At 40.9% G+C, this 23,884-nt stretch overlaps 1 protein-coding gene across 1 annotated transcript in view; it reads right to left on the bottom strand.

Annotated features, from left to right (window-relative positions):
* Positions 1-8,570, bottom strand: part of LOC109874202 (C-Jun-amino-terminal kinase-interacting protein 1) — a 136,065-nt gene extending 127,495 nt beyond the window's left edge. The window contains exon 1 of the mRNA XM_031807991.1: positions 8,204-8,570. Within this exon, the coding sequence (XP_031663851.1) occupies positions 8,204-8,527 (324 nt within the window). The 5' untranslated portion in view covers positions 8,528-8,570. The remainder of the gene's footprint in view (positions 1-8,203) is intronic.
* Between the last annotated feature and the right edge of the window lie 15,314 nt (positions 8,571-23,884).

The raw sequence follows: 23,884 nt of genomic DNA, 5'->3' as shown, positions 1-23,884 counted from the left end.
CTTCTTCAGTGCAGTGTCTAGTCCTCCTTTCACACTATTCTATCTCCCTCTGGTATTGTCTTTACCATATCCGTGGCTTGTCTGACCTCCTCTTTTAGCTTCTTACTTTTGTCCACATCATCTTTGTCCATTGTCTCCTTAATCTTATTAGCAATTAGCACCTGCAGATCTTCGATCAACTTTCTCTTCTTTTTTCATAATGTATACAACTTATTATTTTCCTTCGCTCTCTCTTTCTTCCCTTTCTCTCTGGTCTCTGAATAGGTCACCCATAGATGGTAACAATTTCTACTTTTCTTTTACTTCTTTAGTAGTTAGTTTGTTTTCTACAGGCGGCCATATGTCTAGGGTCTTCCAGACTGTTCCTTTTTGCGGAGTGAGTTGGAGTGCCGAGGGAAACTCCCTCCAGGAACTGTGCCTCCTTTTTTCATCAAATTCTATTGTTCTCATGCTGCTTGTTGCTGCTGTTGTGTCATCCACCTCCTTCATCAAAATCCCCTTGAGGATAATTGTGGTTGCTTCTCCATTTTCTTCTGTCAGTGGTATTAGAGGGTAGATCTATGTATAGTCACCCGGGGGACCTCTGGGTTGATTCTCATACGGCGGCAGGGCTGTGGCTTAAGTTTGGTCACAGTAGGTCACCGTGTTCATGAAGAGCTGTCCTTCCAGCATCATCATTCCTATCACAGTTTCTGATACAAGGGTACTTTTCTTCATCCCCTTCTCCTTGTCCTATTTTCTTGTCTGAATTATCTCCTTGACTAAATCCAAACTAGTCTTGTTGAATGAACCATCCATTGGATATCCATTTTCTCCTGCCAACTCTGTCCAAACATGCCATTTCTTAACATCTTTCAGCTAGGGGGCAGTACTTTTATGTTTGGAAAAATAACGTTCCCAATGTAAACGGCCTATTTATTAGGCCTATATGCTTGAATATGCATATATTTGACAGATTAGGATAGAAAACAATCTAAAGTTTCCAAAACGGTCAAAATATTGTCGTGAGTATAACAGAATTCATATTGCAGGTGAAACCTGAGGAAAATCAAACCATAAAGTGGCTTCTATTTTGAAAGCTCCATGTTCCATAGCCTGCCTTCGCTCTATTTAAAGGGATATCAACCAGATTCCTTTTCCTATCGCTTCCTCAAGGTGTCAACAGTCTTTAGACATAGTTTCAGTCTTTTATTTTGAAAAATTAGCGAGAGAGATAACATCGCGTCGGTGGATAGCTGGGTGTTCCCATGAGTTTTGCTTGCGTAACACAGTGGGGCAGCCATTGATTCTCCCTCTCCTACTGAAAAAGAGACCGTGTCGGTTGATATATTATCGATTATATATTTTAAAAACAACCTGAGGATTGATTATAAAAAATGTTTGACATGTTTCTGTGGACATTACGGATACTATTTGGAATTTTCGTCTGAGTTGTTGTGACAGCTCAAGCCTGTGGATTTCTGAACATAACCTGCCAAACAAACAGAGGTATTTTGGATATAAAAATAATCTTTATGGGACAAAAGGAACATTTATTGTGTAACTGGGAGTCTCGTGAGTGAAAACATCCGAAGATCATCAGAAGTAAGCGATTAATTTTATTGCTTTACTGATTTTCGTGACCAAGCTACTTTGATGCTAGGTGTTCATAATGTTTTGTCTAGTGATCAATAAATTTACACAAACGCTTGGATTGCTTTCGCTGTAAAGCATATTTTTAAAATCTGACACGACAGGTGGATTAACAAAATGCTAAGCTGTGTTTTGCATTTCTATAGGGTTATCCTAAAGTGGGTGTAATATGTAGACATATGCCTATATACATTATTTTCTATCTCCTTTCAGTGGGTGATACTGTAATCCTAATTTTACACTCACTTAGTCCAGGCTATAGTAAATGGTTCTACTAAACTCAAATATATTTCACACATGGGCCTCAGAGACAACCGCATGATAGACTTCAATTCCGAATATTATATCTTAAGGGTGTAGAGTAGCAGTAATATGTCATACACCAGTGCCCCCTGGTGATAGAATCACAAAGTAATTTTCTATGATACTCTCTACAGAACTTCATTGTAATAATTTTACTGGTATACTAAGGGTTGTACATTTCCTATAATGTCCCATGGTAGGAAAGTGTCACTAACAAATATGTTCAACCTTTTATTCAAATAACTTCTGTCCTACTCCTAACTTTTTATTCCACCATTGGGCCATTACCCAATAAACCCTGCCATAATCCACAGACAAACAAACACATGACACATACGCACTTTTCATAAACAACTCAACTCAGTCACTGGGTAAATTTCACACAGAATTACAACAATTCATAAAGAACTCAATTTATTCACTGGGTAAATGTCACACAGAATTACTTCTACAAAAATTTAAAAAATAAACCACCCTCCTATAGGTCAAGGTGGCCTGGGTAATTGTCGCTAAATTACCAAAAAAATAACTAGTATTCAGTAATGGTCGCTGCATTACTACCCAAAGTAAAAATAGATGATTCTTGCTGAATCACCTCTGCAAAACTAACTAGTACTCAGCAATGGTCGCTGTACCACCTCTCCAAAATAAAATAACTAGCATTCTTTAATGGTCACCTGCATTACCACCAAAAATAAAATAGAAGATATGAATATTACTGAACCACCTGTCCAAAACCAAAATAACTAGTATTCAGTATTGGTCTCCACATTACCACTCAAAATAAAATAGATTATTATTACTGAATTACCTCTCAAAAAATAAAGTAACTAGTATTCAGTAATGGTAGCTGCATTACCACACAAAATTAAAATTAAAATGATCAATAATTAATTTAATTCATCATATATTGAAATCATGCATTTCACCAATAGCCGTTATGTAATTTCTCCAATCTAGAATTTGACTGTCATATTCAAAGTGTATGTATATATTTTAGAGTGAGTGAGCTGCCACTTACTTGTTAGAGGGAAACCACACCAGTGAATGTCAATTAATTACAGACTTAGATTAAACAGATGTCTGCTTAGCTTGTTTAATTCGGAGCTCTGGCACCATGGTGTAGAATCTCCTCCAACCAGGGTGGACACTCACTCCCGACAAGCTCACCAAATGTTTGTGTAGGTTCGTGTTCCTTGTCAATCATTGCTTATTGGTGAAATCAGCAATCAGACAATATCTTTAAGTAAATCAATCAAAAACCTTTATTAATGCAATTGCAGACAGAAGTTGACAATGGGAACATAGCACACATGTTTCCGAGTAAGTTCTGCAAAATAGGAAAGGGTCCAAGTTGCTTGCAGTCAACTCCTAGTGATGTAACTGCCTACGTCAACACCTTCTACTCATCAGACCAATCCCATATACCGTTATACAAACTTGCAGAAGTGACAATAGTTCCAGTGTTTTCTAAAGGCTCAGCAGTAATTTTCCACTGCCCAAGTTGCTTTATAGTGGTATGTCTGACTAGTACCTTATCTTTTTCACTCCCTGCAGGGTTCTATGTCTATTAATCTCTTTTAGCCTTGAGGCGCTTTCTCACAGACACCCTGTTTTGACTGCAATAACTCACACATCTCTCAGACTGTTTCTTATAAGAAGCAGAGACTAGAAAAGAACTGTGAACAATATTAAACCTTATAATACATATATATACAGTGCCTTGCGAAAGTATTCGGCCCCCTTGAACTTTGCGACCTTTTGCCACATTTCAGGCTTCAAACATAAAGATATAAAACTGTATTTTTTTGTGAAGAATCAACAACAAGTGGGACACAATCATGAAGTGGAACGACATTTATTGGATATTTCAAACTTTTTTAACAAATCAAAAACTGAAAAATTGGGCGTGCAAAATTATTCAGCCCCTTTACTTTCAGTGCAGCAAACTCTCTCCAGAAGTTCAGTGAGGATCTCTGAATGATCCAATGTTGACCTAAATGACTAATGATGATAAATACAATCCACCTGTGTGTAATCAAGTCTCCGTATAAATGCACCTGCACTGTGATAGTCTCAGAGGTCCGTTAAAAGCGCAGAGAGCATCATGAAGAACAAGAAACACACCAGGCAGGTCCGAGATACTGTTGTGAAGAAGTTTAAAGCCGGATTTGGATACGATGTCAAAGCTATATTGCTAATCTGTAGTCCAGGACCCTATAAATGTAGTGGGGTAGGGGTCTTATAGCCCTTCCCCTTCTATTTTAATACAACATAATCATAATAAATTATTATAATACATCAATCATTTGGTGCAGCCCCTATCATGACCCCAAGGTGACCCCCCATCAGTACACCTCGGGAAGAACCGTTCTGACACTCTGAGACCAACCTACTACAACTGCAAAGGACATGGTGACCTCAGGTGGACAACCAGAGATTTTCTGTCGAATTACTCCACATAGATGGATCTAGTGTTTTCAAGAGAGCGAGACAACAAAGACATACACGCATAAATATGTGTGGCATTTATAAATCTGACTGAGCGGTTGTCAGGGTGCTAAATATCCATATATATGATGAGCGTATTATTCAACTGTATGCACGATAATTCCTTTGTCTCTTCTCCTCCCGCTCTTTCTCCCCCCCTTTCATTGTGTAACAAGCCGTCATATCGGGTTAGTCCACTAGGGACTTTCATTGCATCATGTTAGTAACCAATGTATAATCTATCCTGTGTGTGTGTGTTTATGTAATTATATGTGATTATTGACAAGCCCCCTGGGTTTGACAACTTGGATGGAAAATTACGGAGGATATTGCCACTCCACCTTCAATCTAAGCCTACAAGACAGTGTGTACCCTCAGGCCTGGAGGGAAGCAAAAGTCATTCTACTACCCAAGAATAGTAAAGCCCCCTTTACTGGCTCAAATAGCCAACCAATCAGCCTGTTACCAACCCTTAGTAAACTTTTGGAAAATAAATAGTTTGACCAGATACAAATCTATTTTACAGTAAACAAATTGACAACAGACTCTCAGCACGCTTATAGGGAAGAGCATTCAACATGAATGGCACTTAAACAAATGACTAATGATTGGATGAGAGATATTGATGATAAAACGATTGTGGGAGCTGTTTTGTTAGACTTCAATGCGGCTTTGACATCGTCTGCTGCTGGAAAAACGTTTGTGTTATGGTTTTACACCCCCTGCTATATTATGGATAAAGAGTTACATGTCTAACAGAGTACAGAGGTTGTTCTTTAATGAACGCCTCTCCAACATAATCCAGGTAGAATCAGACATTCCCCAGGGCAGCTGTCTAGGCCCTTTTTTCAATCTTTACTAGTGACATGCCACTGGCTTTGAGTAACCCTGCGGCAGGGTTTGAAAAATGTACAGACTACGAAGGGAAACCCAGCCGCAAGCTGCCCAGTGACGTGAGCCTACCAGACGAGCTAAATACCTTTTATGCTCACATTGAGGCAAGCAACACTGAAACATGCATGAGAGCACCAGCTGTTCCAGATGAACGTGTGATAACACTCTCCGTAGATGAGCAAGACCTTTAAACAGGTCACGGGCCAGACGGATTACCAGGATGTGTACTCAAATCAAAGCATGCGTGGACCAACTGGCAAGTGTCTTGACTGACATTTTCATCCTCTCTCTGACCGATTCTGTAATACCTACATGTTTCAAAAAGGCCACCATAGTCCTTGTGCCAAAGAAAGCGGAGGTAACCTGCCTAAATGACTACCGACCCGTAAAAGTCATGTTGGTAGCCATGAATTGCTTTGAAAGGCTGGTCATGGCTCACATCAACACCATCATGCCAGAAACCCTAGACCCACTCCAATTCGCATACCGCCCTAACAGATTCACAGATGACGCAATCTCAATTACAGTCCACACTGCCATTTCCCACCTGGACAAATGGAACACCTATGTGAGAATGCTGTTCATTGACTACAGATCAGCGTTCAACACTATAGCGTTCAACACTATAGACACTGGGACTAAACATCTCCCTCTGCAACTGGATCCCGGGCTTTCTGAAGGGCCGCCCACAGGTGGTAAGAGCAGCCAACAACACATCTGCCAAGCTGATCCTCAACACTGGGGCCTCTCAGTTGTGCGTGGTTTATTCCCTTCTATACTCCCTGTTCAACCACAACTGCGTGGCCAAGCACGACTCCAGCACCATCATTAAGTTTTCTGATGACACAACAGTGGTATGTCTGATCACCGACAGTGATGAGACAGCCTATAGGGAGGAGGTCAGAGACCTGGCTGTGTGGTGGCAGGACAATAAACTCTCTCAATGTGATTAAGACAAAGGATCTGATTATGGACTATAGGAAAAGGAGGGCCGAACAGTCCACCATTAACATTGACGGGGTTGAAGTGGATCTTGTCGACAGTTTCAAGTTCCTTGGTGTCCACATCACCAACGAACTGTCATGGCCCAAACACACCAAGACAGTTGTGAAGAGGGCACGACAACACCTTTCCCCCCACAGGAGACTTGTCATGTGTCCCCAAAAGATTTGTCATGGGTCCCCAGATCTTCTAAAAGTTCTACAACTGCACCATCGAGAGCATCCAGACCGGTTGCGTCACCGCCTGGTATGGTAACTGATCGGCATCTGACCATAAGGCGCTGCAGAGGGTAGTGCGTACAGCCCAGTACATCACTGGGGCCAAGCTTCCTGACATCCAGGACCTATATACTAGGTGTGTCAGAGGAAGGCTCCAAAAATTGTCAAAGACTCCAGTCACCCAGGTCATAGACTGTTGTCTCTGCTATCACACCGCAAGCAGTACCAGAGCGCCAAGTCTAGGACTAAATGGCTCTTTAACAGCTTCTACCCCCAAGCAATAAGACTGCTGAACAATTAATAAAATGGCCACCCCGGGATCATTTACATTGACTCCCCCTCCCACCTTTTTGTTTTTACAATGCTGCCACTCGCTGTTTATAGTCACTTTACAAATTACCTTGACTAACCTGTACCCCCGCACATTGTACTCGGTACTGTATATATCCTCGTTATTGCTATGTAATTTTCTTGTTACTTTTGTATTATTGTTTTAATACCTTTTTTCTCTTTAGTTTATTTAGTAAATATTTTCTGTATTCAAATCAAATCAAATTGTATTTGTCACAGACACATGTTTAGCAGATGTTATTGCGGGTGTAGCGAAATGCTTATTTCTTGAACTGCATTGTTGGTTAAGGGCTTCTAGTAAGCATTTCACGGTAAGGTGTACACTCCATTAACCCTGACCTTCATGCCACCTACAAAACTGTGTGTGTTTGTTAGTCATATTCTATTGAACACAGAAGGCGTACCAAGCACAATGCATATTGTTTAAATATTAAATGTTGTGTAAATATTGTGCTAGAAGCAGGAGCAGCATATTATTCTGATTTGAACACATCCTGACCAATGAGGATAATTCCAATCAGGGCCAGCCACGCCCAAACAGAACCAACCTCGAAATGGAACATTTAATCGAACACGAAATCAAGCAAAACCCCTAAGCCTGTAAGATGTATAATAAACCATAACACAGTCAGAGGATCAGTGAATCTGCTTAGGGTGATTTATTGAATTACCCAATTACTGACATCATACTGTATATGGCTGTGAATCTTCCTTCATTTGCTGATTAAATTATCCCACTTATGGCTTCTCCATCTTAAGCATTAGACACATGATTGATTCATTAATACAGCCACATCAGCCTGCCTCTCTCTCCTGCTAATTTACATCTTAATTCCAAATCAGGCATACCGTTCATTCATCAACCTTTGCTGCTTACATTTGGTGTGCATCGTAAGGACAGTCCCATCTAATGGGTCACCTTTACATCCAACACCGTACAACAACAAACACAGAGTCAGCAAGTCTGCGCTTTCAACATACCAGCATCCTGGTGATATCATCATATTCCGTATTCTTATTCTCCCAAGAGTTAAATTACATGTGTCTTATATTATAAAAGCTACTACATCTACCTATAGTGCAACCTCCACTCTCTCGCTGTCTTCTCTCTCTCCTATGCATCTCGCCTCTCTCCTATGCATCCGCTCTACTTCAAGGGCATCCCTGTCCTATGCTGCAACACTGAGCGAAGCATAGGGAGCGACAGATTTTCAGCAGTTACATACACACACAAGATCACCCAGCTCTCTACTAGGTTTCTGCCAGTGTGGTAAGGACCTAGGATAGGAAAGAGAGATGTTGTGTTGCCCTACCATTTCTCCCACTGGTCTTCCATCCACCCTTCCTCTCTTTCCCCTGCGGAGTCCATGCTGCAAGTGAGTGCATTCACAGAGGAGAGGAGGTGTGCTCAGCTGGGTCGATAGGTTAGGCATATGATTCAAAGCCCTGCTCTGGTTATTCCTTCCTCCTGTCGCCCTAAATGTTCCTGAGCCAGAAAGGGAATATAGGAGTATCGTCGTTAGCAGCGGCAGGAGCAGCCAGCGCAAAGTTCTATTAGATAACCGACTCCTCTCTACCCCTCTCCCACTGAGAGCCTTTTTCGAGTCATCAGTGTTTACACTGTCCCGGATGTACATCAGATTTACTATGCGAGAGGTGCACTGCAGGAAACTGCTGCCCTGTGTCACAAGCAGGAGTAGAAAGAGAAATCATTGTAGGAGAGCTGGGCTTGGCTGGGCTGAGAACAGAACTCTCCAAAACACATCCCTCTTCAATTATTCATGGAGCAGATTGATCATGCTTGGGTTATTCTCATCTTCTCTCCCTTTCCTCTTTTCCTCCTCTCTCCCTTTTGCTCTAAACAAGATGGATGAAAGGAGACAGGAGGATCTGCCTCATCTCCTGATAGGGGGGGTGTACACTCCATTAACCCTGACTTTCATGCCACCTTCATGCCTTCTACAAAACTGTGTGTGTGTGTGTGTGTGTGTGTGTGTGTGTGTGTGTGTGTGTGTGTGTGTGTGTGTGTGTGTGTGTGTGTGTGTGTGTGTGTGTGTGTGTGTGTGTGTGTGTGTGTGTGTTAGTCATATTTTATTGAACAAAGGAATACCAAGCACCATGTATATTGTTGAAATATTAAATGTTGTGTATATGTACCTGCTTCCTAGCTAGAAGCAGGAGCAGCATATTATTTTGACAATACAATTTCACATAATCTATTGTATGATCTAAGTTAATCAGAGAATACTTTGGTTTGGTTATTTAAAGGAAGAAATCACCTGTTTTATTCGGCGCATGTGACAAATAAAATGTGATTTGATTATCTTTTAGTTGTTGGACAAGTCTAAGAGCTTTGAGGTACATCACTTCAGCAGACAATGCTCTCAGTAGACCCTACAGGGGACTTAGTTAGCTCTTGTTCATATTTTGACAGAGAAACCAAGGACAAAGGCAAAATCATTGAATTATTTACCTCTCAAAGCAAGATGCCATGATTGGAAGCTACAGTAAGGTGACTATGAGTACATTTGTGAATATAATGTCTATCTAAACGTCTACTTCATTCGAATAACCCCCTGTAACTGCTTTATGCAATGTATGTAATATATTATGTTTGGAAAATGAACTGTTAGTACTAGTGAGCCAGTCACTTAGACTCAGGCAGAAGTTATTGAGAAGGAAAAGGCTAGAGAGTGAGACAGAGAATGAACCAGCAGAGAGACAGTGGTGAGCAACGAGTCTTGAATAGGTATTATTAGCAATGCATAAGGTCTTTAACCTTTATTTAACTAGGCAAGTCAGTTAAGAACGAATTCTTATTTACAATGACGGCCTAGGAACAGTGGGTTGTTCAGGGGCAGAACAACAGATTACCTTGGCAGGTTTACCTTGGCAGCTTGAGGATTCGATCTAGCAACCTTTCGGTTATTGGCCCAACGCTCTAACCACTAGGCTACTTGCCAACCTACATACAGTATTACCCCAATTACCTTGACTAACCCGTAGCCCTGCACATTGACTACGGGGTACCCCTTGTATATAGCCTCGTTATTGTTATTTTATTGTGTTACTATTTTTCCTTTAGTTTATTTAGAACATATTTCTTACTTACTTTTTAAAAACTCTTTTAAACTCTTTTTGGTTAAGGGCTTGTAAATAAACATTTCACTGTAAGGTATTCACCGCATGTGAAAAATACAATTTTATCATATTCGACATAGTGGATTATGTCACACTTGACATTGGTGATTATGTCACACAGTTAGGCCACATTTATGAACCCTTTAAAAAGCATGACATACAGTTATAGATAATTTGTAGCACATTTATGTAGTGCTCATGAAGGCATTATGAAGGCTTTATGAAGCATTTATAAGCTGAATGTTAATTAAAGCAGAATTGTATTTTTGCAAACTTACATTTAAATGTTTTATTTATCAAATAAAGGCAAATGGCATGGACAACATTATTGCTAGTACTGGGTTTCACAGCCTTTGGCCAAGATAACTGCAGACAAAATCTTTTTGTAGCCATCATTGAGCTTGTTGCACCTTTCTGCTGGCAATTTGGCCCACTTTTCAGCAGCAAACGTGACTAACTTTTCAATGTTTTAGGGATGCCCTCCACCAACTGCTGTTTTCAGATCTCACCATACAATCTCAGAAAATGAAGGTTTCGATTTGTTCCTAACATGGTACAAACGCTTGTCACTGTCATGGTTCCCTGTAAGGTTTGTACATTTGTACATTTATACCAGTGTAGGCTCCTCAGAGGAGGAAGGGGAGGACCATCCTCCTCAGTGAAATACATAAAAATGTAATTGTAAAAATATAATCACATTGCCTAATAGCTGATTAAAAGACACTATTTTGCAAAGAAGGTCTACAGTAGCCTCAACAGCACTCTGTAGGGTAGCACCATGGTATAGCCGGAGGACAGCTAGCTTCCATCCTCCTCTGGGTATATTGACTTCAATACAAAACCTTGGAGGCTCATGGTTCTCACCCCCTTCCATTGACTTACACAGCAGGCTATCATAGCTCTTGCAGCATGAACTGACATGTTGTCCACCCAATCAAAGGAGCAGAGAATTAATCTAGTACTGAAAGCATAGGGTACAGGTAGCTAGGACTGCAATGTATAAAATGTGGTGAGTAATTGACTCAGAGAGAAAGACAAATTCATGTATTCCAAAATGAAGGAGAAGCAAGCAAATGCAGCTATCTAGTTTAGCCTACTGGAACACCCCCACACTCAAACAGAGGGAAGCTATGTTAGCTAGCTGGCTATGACTTTCCAACACAACACTGGAACTCTTTCAAGTCAAGGTAAGCTTTTGGTATTAAATTTTTTTTGCGACTGGGGACCGCCGGTGTCACTGCTTACTGACTGTACACTAACGTTACTGCATGATTGTAGGGGTTTACTAATGTGTTAGTTCTATTAGCTATGCTGACTATGACCTTACTTTAAATAATATGGTGTCAACGATGTAGGCTGTGTGTAGCGGTTTGTTTTGGAAAGGTTTTTTCGTTTGGTCACATACAGCTGATGTCCAAAAGCGAAGAGAAGGGAAGGAATACAACGTGGCTGTTATTAGAGTGACCTCTGTTTACGCATGATCAAGGGTGTATTCTTTCTGCCTTTTCTGTTGAAAAACATTTCTTAAACGGAAGCAAATGGAACAAAACGGGGATAAACATGCCTGAATTTGTCCAATAGAAAGTTTCGCTTGCAACTGTTGGACAAATGATTACACCCTATATCAGCTAGATGCAGGCAAGAGTGTGCAAGGCAGTATTGAAAGTCACTGTCTCTGACCTCAAATTTGTCGCTCGACCTGACATACGTTTTAAACTTTCATTCATAGGCTAGGTTGTAGCAACCTCATGATGGGTATAGTGAAAACTTGAGTATGGTGGAGTAGCCTAAACCTATAGCTCATAAATTGAAATTGGTGTATGGAATATGAATGAGTCATCCAATATGCTGTAATAGAAATAAGGCCATGCTCATGAAAAATAAATTGTCCTCCCTCATCTTAAACAGCACTGACCACCACAAATTTATACTGAACAAAACCATAAATGCAACTCAAAACAATTTCAATGATTTTAATGAGTTACAGTTCATATAAGGAAATCAGTCAATTTAAATAAATGTATTAAAAAGGACTGGGAATACAGATAGGCATCTGCTGGTCACAGATAAAGTGCTTTCGTAAAGTATTCAGACTCTGAGTTTTTCCAAATTCTGTTACGGTACAGCCTTATTTGAAAATGTATTAAATAATACATTTTCCTCGGTAATCTACACACAAATCCCCATAATGACAAAGCAAAAACAGTTTTACATTTTTTACAAAAGTATTCAGACACTTTGTAATGACACTCGAAATTGAGCTCAGGTGCATCCTGTTTCCATTGTTCATTCTTGAGATGTTTCAAAAACTTGATTGGAGTCCACCTGTGGTAAATTCAATTGATTGGACATGATTTGGAAAGGCACACAACTGTCTATAAAAGGTCCCACAGTTGAAGGTGCATGTCAGAGCAAAATCCAAGCCATGAGGTTGAAGGAATTGTCCGTAGAGCTGTGGAAAAAGTCAAGGGTTCTGAATACTTTCCCGAGGGCACTGTACCTTTTTAAAAAAAGGTAGGGGCGGGGATCAGAAAATCAATCAAATGTACTTATAAAGCTCTTCTTAGATCAGCTGATGTCAAAAAGTGCTGTACAGAAACCCAGCATAAACAGCAAGCAATGCTGGTGTAGAAGCACAGTGGCTAGGAAAAACTCCATAGAAAGGCTAGAACCTAGGAAAAAACCTAGAACCTAACCTAGCCAGGCTATGAGGGGTGGCCAGTCCTCTTCTGGCTGTGCTAGGTGGAGTTTATAACAAAACATGGCCAAGATGTTCAAATGTTCATAGATGACCAGCAGGGTCAAATAATAATAATCACAGTGGTTGTCGAGGGTGCAACAGGTCAGCACCTCGGGAGTAAATGTCAGCTGGCTTTTCATAGCCGATCATTCAGAGTTCCTGGAACCAGTCCGTATCTGGTATGACCACCATTTGCCTCATGCAGTGCGTCACATCTCCTTTGCATAAAGTTGATCAGGCTGTTGATTGTGGCCTCCTCTTCAATGGCTGAGTGAAGTTGCTGGATATTGGTGGAAACTCGAACACACTGTCGTATGCATTGATCCAGAGCTTCCCAAACATACTCAATGGGAGACGTCTACTGAGTATGCAGGCCATGGAAGAACTGGGACATTGTCAGCTTCCAGGAATAGTGTACAGATCCTTGCGACATGGGGCCATGGATTATCATGCTGAAACATGAGGTGATGGCGGCAGATAAATGGCCATCGTTAAAATGCAAGTCTTTGTTATCCGCAGTTTATGCCTGCCCATACCACAAAAATTAAATCTGAGAGGAGGAGGGACATTTATGACGAAATGTGAGGTATATAGACCAATGTACAGGAAATGAAAGGCAGAGCTCTCTAAAAAAACAGTCCTGACAATTGTAGCTGGGCCTCTGATTCATTCCAACCAGTTTCCTACAAATTCTGGGTATCAGGCTGAGTAATCAATTAAATTGAAATTAACAGTCAATTCTCTGGCAACAGCTCTGGTGTCAGCATGACAATTGCATAGTCCCTCAAAACCTGAGTAATCTGTGGCATTGTGTTTTTAGAGTGGGCTTTTGTCCCCAGCACAAGGTGAAACTGTGTAATGATCATGCTGTTTAATCAGCTACTTTATTATGCCACATCTGTCAGGAGGATGGATTATTGTGGCAAATCGAGAAATACTCACTAACAGGGATGGGAAACATTTTTGAGAGAAATAATGAAAATTTCTTGGACCTTTTATTTCAGCTTATGAAACATGGGACCAACACTTTACATGTTGCTTTTATGTCTTGTTCATTGTAGTTATATGTACATAATTGTACCCTTGCAGTTTGTACCTTATTAAAAGAGCCAATAGTATACCTTAGAGGACAAGATAGTACAGGTACAAAAGCGTACCTTTTGTTTTGATGAGATACTAATTTGCCTTTTAGGGTACCACCACAGTGACAAAGCCATTTGTTTATTTTAACACTAGAACCTCTAAAGCAGTCATTTGGACTGCACATGAATTTAAAAAATGTAATTACTCTGCCATTCTTTAAGTCATGCCCCCCTCCATTCTTAACTTTACCTAAATAAGTCTACACTGATTGTAAAAACCTTTAGGAACACCTACTCTATCCATGAGAAAGACTGACCAGGTGAAAGCTATGATCCCTTATCGATGTCACATGTTAGATCCACTTCAATCAGTGTAGATGAAGGGATAGAGACAGATTAAAGATAGATTTTTAAGCCTGAAGACACTCATTCAGTATGCTAAGTTGTATGATTATTGTCAGTTAAGAAAAGAGTGCCTCTCTTTTAGATCTGCCACCCCCAGCAGTTCAGCTGCAGTCATAGTAGTCCTCTGCTGTTGTATTTAATTCACTGGTTGCACCAGTTCCTACTACACTGGCCGTGAAGGGACTTTTGAGGATTCCCAGATGGATACAGGTAATTCAGAATTATATTACATACACATATGCTCACTCGAACCAACAGATGTGCATACAAACATGTTGTGGAACTGTATACTTACTGTCACTTTGTGCAGCTCTCTTTCAGATCTGCCATGCACTCCACCACTGCCCGACAGCCTCACCCAGAAGTGCATGCACTGGGCCTATCAATACTGACAAAGCAGAGATGGGTGGCTGACAAGGAAAAATAAACACAACATGCACACACAGTCCCTCTCATCATCCCCAATGTAAAATAAATTGTAATTACCTGTTTATTTTATGAATGCTCCATTTTATTTAAGGATTGGAGATATCTACACCTACATATCAATTATCAATATCTATCTAATTACTCGAAATATATATCCAATCAAAGTGTGATCGATAATATTGCATACAACTATTGCGTAGTTCGTAGAGTTCTTTTTTCTGAGTTGAAAAACATGCCTACTCACACACACACACACACACATTAGACCCTATGTAAATACATTGTTTATTTTACGTATGATCCATTTTATTTGAGGATTGTGTTCAATAAAATACAAACACAGTTAAAACAGTTTGGTTTATTAAATATTTCTCTGATTACAAATTAATTACCAAAAGGACATCGGCAGACCTGCAAACCGCAAGGGCGGCAGGCACCCTAGTGGTTAGAGTGTTGGGCCAGTAACCAAAAGCTTGCAAGATTGAATCCCCAAACTGACAAGGTAAAAATCTGTTGTTCTGCCCCTGAACAAGGCAGTTCACCAACTGTTCCTAGGCCATAATTGAAATAAGAATTTGTTCTTAACTGACTTGCCTAGTTAAATAAAACAACTCTGGGAATGTGTGTATTTTTTGTCATCTGGAGCTGAATCAGGGCCCCTACAGCCCTCAGGTATGTACAGGGCTCCCAGGAGTGGCAGGAAAATATGTTTATTGTCCTGCAATTTCTTTTTTTACCAAAGCCATTCCCTGGCTACCCATCCACATCGCTCAGTCCAAACTGACATTTGTTATCCACAATTAATGTATGTAGCGATACAATTCAGGGTGAGTCATCAGGCAACCAAGGCCAAGGAATGGAGAGAGATGGCCTGAAGGGAGTTCCAGACCTCAGTTTTTAATGAAGCAGAAATGCTCCATTTTATTTTAGGATTGGGGATATATAGGCCTACAGATTGTGTTATCTATTTCCCACAACGGAAATGTGCAGTTGTGCTTACTCACAGTTGGTGGAGAGGTCATGGTTAGGAGAGATGGTGGCTGACAAGGAAAAATAAAATACAACATGCACACACTCTCACTCCCTCTCTGCCACCCAAGTCTGTGTGCTTTTGTCTGTTACAAATCTCTCACAAACCCACATTAGATCCAATATAAATCAATTGTAAAACTAGTTTATTTTATGTATACTCCATTTTATTTGAGGAAAATATATGCAATAAAGTACATTCACAGTTAAATCAATGTCTTACTGCCTGTAGCTCAGGACCTGAAGCAAGGATATGGATATTATTGATACCATTTGAAAGGAAATAAAGTTGTGTAAATGTTAAATTAATGTAGGAGAATAACACATTAGATCTGGTAAAAGATAATAAAAAATTGTAAAAAAACATGCGTCTTTTCTTTTCTCCCCACCCTCAATTTATACATTTAAGTACATAACTATAGAGAACATGCAAAAATGATATGGTAAGTTTACAAACTCCCAGTAATGTCATACATGATGGATCATTAGCTTATACACTGACTTTCACACATCTAGATGGCCGGGCAGGGTGGGTGAGAGACAGCAGGGGTTCAAACTGTAGAACCCTGTAAAAATATAGACTTTATCAAACAAAACTATGCTACATTTTATATCAGGGACGCTCAGGATGACAAATCAGAGCAAGATTACTGGATGTAAGTACATTATTTACCTTCAGAGGTGAAAGTATCAAACCATGATACATTTTGTTGTTGTTGTGCACTCTCCTCAAACAATAGCATGGTATTTGTTCACTGTAATAGCTACTGTAAATTGGGCAATGCAGTTAGATTAACAATAATTTAAGTGTTCTGCCCATATAAGACATGTCTATGTCCTGGAAAGTTTGCTGTTACTTACAACGTCATGCTAATCACATTAGCGCACATCAGCTCAGCAGTTAAGAACAATTTCTTATTTTCAATGACAGCCTAGGAACAGTGGGTTAACTGCCTTGTTCAGGGGCAGAACGACAGATTTTTACCTTGGGGATTTGAACTTGCAACCTTTCGGTTACTAGTCCAATGCTCTAAGCACTAGGCTACCCTGCCGCCCGACACACAATGGTTTGTGTGTCGGGGGGCTAAGATCAGTCTGTTATATCTGGGGTATTTCTCTCGTCTTGTGTGACTGTAAGTAAGTAAGTAAGTCTCTCCCTCCCCTCGGACCATGCCTCAGGACTACCTGGCCTGATGAGTCCTTGCTGTCCCCAGTCCACCTGACCATGCTGATGCTCCAGTTTCAACTGTTCTGCCTGCGTATATGGAACCCTGACCTGTTCACTGGACGTGCTACCTTGTCCCAGACCTGCTGTTTTCAACTCTCTTGAGACAGCAGGTGCGGTAGAGATACTCAATGATCGGCTATGAAATGCCAACTGACATTTACGCCTGAGGTGCTGACCAGTTGTACAACCACTGATTATTATTATTATTATTGTCATCATCATCTGACCCTGCTGGTAATCTATGAACATTTGAACAACTTGGCTATGTTCTGTTACAATTTACACATAGCACAGCCAGAAGAGGACTGGCTACCCCTCAGAGCCTGGTTCCTCTCTAGGTTTCTTCCTAGATTCCTGCCTTTCCTTTTTTCCTAGCCACCATGATTCTACATCTGCATTTCTAGCTGTTTGGGGTTTTAGGCTGGGTTGCTGTATTGCACTTTGTGACATCAGCTGATGTAAATAGGGCTTCATAAAAACATTTGATTGATTGATTGATTGAATAGCATTCTCACATTGGTGTTCCTTTTGTCCAGGTCAGAAATGTGGATCTGTTGGGGCGGTATGCAAATTGGAGTGTCTAAGGTTTCTGGGATAATGGTGTTGATGTGAGCCATGACCAGCATTTCAAAGCACTTCATGGCTACAGATGTGAGTGCTACAGGTTGTTAGTCATTTAGGCAGGTTACCTTGGGTACAGGGACTATGGTGGTCTGCTTGAAACATGTTGGTATTAGACTCAGTCGGGGACAGATGGAAGGTGTCAGTGAAGACACTTGCCAGTTGGTCAGCGGATGCTCAGAGTACACGTCCTGGTAATCCAGCTGGCCCGTGGCCTTGTGAATGTTGACCTGTTTAGGTCTTACTCACGTCGGCTACAGAGAGTGTTATCACACAGTCGTCCAGAACATCTCGTGCACTCTTGCATGCTTCAGTGTTACTAGCCTCGAAGCGAGCATAGAAGTAATTTAGCTTATCTGGTTGGCTCGTGTGTCACTGGGCGGCTCGCGGCTGTGCTTCCCTTTGTAGTCTGTAATAGTTTACAAGCATAGTTTTGATGCTTTGCCTGTTTGATGGTTCGGAGGGCACAGCGGGATTTCTTATAAGCTTCCGGGTTAGAGTCCTGCTCCTTGAAAGCTGCAGCTTTACCCTTTTGCTCATTGCTGATGTTGCCTGTAATCCATGGTTCCTTGTTTGGGTATGTAATTACAGTCACAGTGTGGACGACGTCATCGATGCACTTATTGATGAAGCCAGTGATTGATGTGGTGTATAATGCCATCGGAAGAATCCCGGGACATATCCCAGTCTGTGATAGCAAAACAGTCCTGTAATTTAGCATCTGCTTCATCTGACCACTTTTTTATTCGAGTCACTGGTGCTTCCTGCTTTAGTTTTTGTTTCTTAGGATAGAATTGTGTTCAGATCTCCCAAATGGAGGGCGAGGGAAAGCTTTGTATGCGTCTCTGTGTGTGGAGTTTTTTTCTCCCTTTGGTTGCACATTTAACATGCTGGTAGAAATGAGGTAAAACAGATTTAAGTTTTTTCCTGTTTGCTTAAGGCCGTATACAGCTCTTTGAGTGCAGTCTTAATGCCAGCATCGGGTTTGTGTTGATAAATAGACAGCATCGAAGAACATAGATGAAAACTCTTGTAAATAGTGTGGTCTACAGGTTATTATGAGATACTCTACCTCAGGCGAAAGAAACTGAGACTTTGTGCACCAGCTTGTTTACAAGTATACATAGACCATCACCCCTTGTCTTATCAGACGCTCCTGTTCCATCATGCCGAAATAGCGTAAAACCCGCCAGCTGTATGTTATTCATGTCGTCGTTCAGCCACGACTCGGTGAAACATAAGAGATTCGTTTTTAATGTCCCGTTGGTAGGACATATGTGATCATAGTTCATCTATTTTATTATCCATTTATTACATTTTGTCTAATAGGACCGATGGTAAAGGCAGATTACCCACTCGCCATCGGATCCTTACAAGGCACTCAGACCTACGTCCTAGATATCTCAGTATCTTTCGCATGCTAATGACGGGGATGACGGCCCTGTCGGGTGTCTGGAGTAAATCCTTTGCGTCCAAATCGTTAATGAATAAATATTTTTACAGTACGGGGTGAGTAATCTCTGTCCTGATATCTAGAAGCTCTTTTCGGTCATAAGAGATGGTGGCAGAAACATTATATTCAAAATAAGTTACAAATAATGCAAAAAACTCCACAAAATAGCACAATTGGTTAGGGGACTGTAAAACAGCAGCCATCTCCTCTGGCGCCATTAGCCCTATTTGGTCAAATACCAAGTCAATATTACGGCAGGAACACCTCAAATAACCAAATAGAAATGACAGTCCATCATTACTTTAAGACATGAAGGTCAGTCAATCAGGAACTTTGAAAGTTTCTTCAAGAGCAGTCACAAAAACCATCAAGCGCTATGATGAAACTGGCACTCATGAGGACCGCCACAGGAATGGAAGACCCAGAGTTCCCTCGGCTGCAGAGGATAAGTTAGTTGGAGTTACCAGCCTCAGAAATTGCAGCCCAAATAAATGCTTCACTGAGTTCAAGTAACACATCTCAACATCAACTGTTCAGAGGAGACTGCATGAATCAGGCCTTCATGGTCGAATTGCTGCTAAGAAACCACTAACCCAGGACACCAATAAGAAGAAGACACATGCTTGGGCCAAGAATCTCGAGCAATGGACATTAGACCATTGAGTCCAAATTTGAGATTTTTAGTTCCAACCGCCGTGTGTTTGTGAGACGCAGAGTAGGTGAACGGATGATTTCGGCATGTGTGGTTCCCACTGTGAAGCATGGAGGAGGTGTGATAGTGTGGGGGTGCTTTGCTAGTGACACTGCATGTGATTTATTTAGAATTCAAGGCATACTTAACCAGTATGGCTACCACAGCATTCTGCAGTGATACGCCACCCCATCTGGTTTGCGCTTAGTGGGACTATCATTTGTTTTTCAACAGGACAATGAACACATCTCCAGAATGTGTAAGGGCTATTAAACCAAGAAGAAGAGTGATGGAGTGCTACATCAGATGAACTGGCCTTCACAAATCACCCAACCTCAACCCAATTGAGATTGTTTGGGATGAGTTGGACTGCAGAGTCAAGGAAAAGTAGCCAACAAGTGCTCAGCATATGTGGGAACTCCTTCAAGACTGTTGGAAAAGCATTCCAGGTGAAGTTGGTTGAGAGAATGCCAAGAGTCTGCAAAGCTGTCAAGGCAAAGAGTGGACATTTGAAGAATCTCAAGTATAAAACATATTTAGATTTGTTTCAAACCTCTTAGGGCTAGGCCCCTTTTTTCTCCACTTCCTATCTCAATGACGTGCCCAAAAGTTAACTGCCTGTAGCTCAGGCCCTGAAGCCAGGATATGCCTATAATATAATCCATATAATCCAAAGCAAAACCAACCAGAAGTATTTTGAGAGAGACCATCCTCTTAGAAATTCAAGAGAAAGGTCATATTGAAAATTAGCACCCTGGATGCAATTCCTATGGCTTCCACAGGGTGTCAGCAGTTTATGTTCAAGGTTTCAGGCTTGTAACTTCAAAAACGAAAAAGAAATATCAGTTTTTAGCAGAATATAGCGCGCGCAAACACACATTTCCAAGACCATGAAGACATTACGCACCTGCTAAAATCGGTTTCCTATTGAACACACTTCTTTCTGTAAGAAATATTAAAGCTTGATTACATTTTAGGGTATCTGAGGAGTAAATAGAAATAGAGTTTAGGGGTAGATTTTCAGATTCCTATCTTGTCAAGTTGAACGAGTGGATTACTCAAATCGATAGCACCAACTAAACAGATATTTTGGGATATAAAGAAAGATTTTATCTAACAAAATAACACTACTACATGTTATAGCTGGGACCCTTTGGATGACAAATCAGAGGATGATTTTCAAAAGGTAAGTGAATATTTAATCTTTATATGTGAATGTATGAAACCTGTGCCGGTGGAAAAATATTTTGATGTGGGGTGCCGTCCTCAAACAATCGCATGGCATGTTTTCACTGTAATAGCTACTGTAAATCGGACAGTGCAGTTAGATGAACTTCTTGGATATAGGGGGCGCTATTCTAATTTTTGGATGAAAAACGTTCCAGTTTTAAACAAGATATATTGTCACGAAAAGATGCTCAACTATGCATATAATTGACAGCTTTGGAAAGAAAACACCCTGACGTTTCCAAAACTGCAAAGATATTGTCTGTGAGTGCCACAGAACTGATGTTACAGAAAAAACCCAGATAAAAATCCAATCAGGAAGTGACGCATTTTTTTAAACCGCTTCATGGCAATGACTCCTTATATGGATGTGGAGGAGCTAGGAGTCAGCTTACGTTTTCCCCAAGGTGTCTGCAGCATTGTGACGTATTTGTAGGCATATCATTGGAAGATTGACCATAAGAGACTACATCTACCAGGTGGTCGCTTGGTGTCCTCCGTCACAATTATTGCGTAATCTCCAGCTGCAGTATTTTTCCGTTTGCTTCTGATGAGAAACCAACTTCCACGAATGATTTATCATCGAATAGATATGTGAAAAACACCAAACAACGTTTGCCATGTTTCTGTCGATATTATGGAGCTAATTTGGAAAAAAGTTTGGCGTTGTAGTGACTGCATTTTCTGGGTTTTTTCTTAGCCAAACGTGATGAACAAAACAGAGCTATTTCTCCTACACAAATAATATTTTTGGAAAAAGTGAAAATTTGCTATCTAACTGAGAGTCACGTCATTGAAAACATCCGAAGTTCTTCAAAGGTAAATGATTTTATTTGAATGATTTTCTTGTTTTTGTGAAAATGTTGCCTGCTGAATGCTAGGCTTAATGCTATGCTAGGCTATCAATACTCTTACACAAATGCTTGTGTAGCTTTGGTTGAAAAGCATATTTTGAAAATCTGAGATGACAGTGTTGTTCACAAAAGGCTAAGCTTGTGTTTCAATATATTTATTTCATTTCATTTGTGATTTTCATGAATAGTTAACGTTGCGTTATGGTAATGAGCTTGAGGCTATGATTACGCTCCCGGATACGGGATTGCTCGACGCTAGAGGTTAACAAGAATTTAATCTTTCAGACGATATAAGACACATATGTTCATAAATGTTTAAAGTTCATATTATTTATGATTATTTACTTGAATTGCGCGCCCTCCAGTTTCACAGGAAGTTGTCCTGCTAGTGGGACCCCTAGCCCTAAGAAGTTTTAAATAACACTTTTTTGGTTACTACATGATTCCATATGTATTATTTCATAGTTCTGATGCCCCACATTACTCTACAATGTAGAAAATAGTAAAAAGAAAGAAAAACGCGTGAATGAGAAGGTGTTCTAAATCTTTTGACCGGTAGTGTATACTTAAGATTGATTAATGTACTGTTTGCGATGAAGGTGAAGGATTCATACATACCTGTTCAATCAGTGGTACTTGGCCTTCTCAACACCAGCAGCACTGTACCGGTTGGCCAGGCCCTTGTACATAGCCTCCAGAGACGTCTCACTCTCTGACTGCACCATCAACCAGGAGAGGATCATCCAGTTCTCATTCATCACTGCATAGGATGACATGGTGCCAGATGACAGTGTCACCTTTTTATTTTTTATTTTATTTATTTCACCTTTATTTAACCAGGTAGGTTAGTTGAGAACAAGTTCTCATTTACAAGTACGACCTGGCCAAGATAAAGCATAGCAGTGTGAACAGACAGCAACACAGAGTTACACATGGAGTAAACAATAAAGTCAATAACAGAGTATACATTTTTTTTTTATAAAAAAAAGAGTCTATATACATTGTGTGCAAAAGGCATGAGGAGGTAGGCGAATAATTACAATCTAGCAGATTAACAGTGGAGTGATAAATGATCAGATGGTCATGTGCAGGTAGAGATACTGGTCACTTTGTGGGGGTGGTCAGATCTGAAGACTTGTCTGAAGGTGCCTTGTAGGAGCTGGATGAGGGCTAGCTCCTGCCGCTGGTACTCTTGTAGGAGGCAGTCAGTCAGGTAGTGTGAAGACACAGACACTCCACACCAGCCATCTACATCTTCTTAACCACCAAACCCAGCAGGTGAGTCCTCTCGTCTCAGGAGCCCTGTGATGGTCCTCTGTCCATACATGCCTGCCTCAGCATCCCTGGTGTTCTGCACACTGAGAAGGTAGGCCAGATGGGCTCTCTAGTATTTTAGGTGCAGAGTCTCTATTACCTGGATTTGTCATGTCATTTGTTGACTTGCCACTGCGCCAGAGTTCATCCATAAGCGTCTTACAGATGGCCTTCTTGTAGGTGAGGAACGCTGGAAAGATGTTCACAAAGCGCCTCGGTAGCTTGTCCAGCTACTGGGGATTGTCAACAAACCAGTGCTTCCTACATACCTTGCAGACGAGACAGGAAGCTAGCAGGTAGTACTGGCCACTGATGCCAACAATCACCTGAGGCCTTCCCACACCAGAAGAGGCAAAGTGAGGTTTGGGTCAATTGTGTACACAAGGAAGGACGTAGTTGTTCCTTAGCCTCTCCATGATGTCACGCTCTGGCTTCCAGATGAAGAATGGGTGGAGCTGGAAGTACTTTGGTAACGGCGGCTCAGACGAGGTCTCTATGAGTTCGGGCTGAGGTGGACAACGCAACAAGGAGACCATGTTCATGAGGTGCCGCACTGGTCGGGACCCTGGCCACAGTCCCATGGCCTCCAGCTCTGTCTTCATGCAAATTCTCTGATTGAGAGAACAGTTCCAGCGGCTGATATCTTGGTCGTAATTGGGGGGAGGATGGAGAGGGACTGCAGGGCATACTGGAGAAATGGTAGTGTGTGGCAGAGCATGAAACATATCAATAAACCAAAAATATATTCTGTTGACGAATCACTTGTTAAATATAATCCCA

This window comes from Oncorhynchus kisutch, linkage group LG3, assembly GCF_002021735.2.
Source record: "Oncorhynchus kisutch isolate 150728-3 linkage group LG3, Okis_V2, whole genome shotgun sequence".
Classification (NCBI taxonomy): Eukaryota; Metazoa; Chordata; class Actinopteri; order Salmoniformes; family Salmonidae; genus Oncorhynchus; species Oncorhynchus kisutch.
The sequence above is the reverse complement of the archived record's forward strand: the minus strand, read 5'-3'. Positions and strand labels throughout refer to the sequence as shown.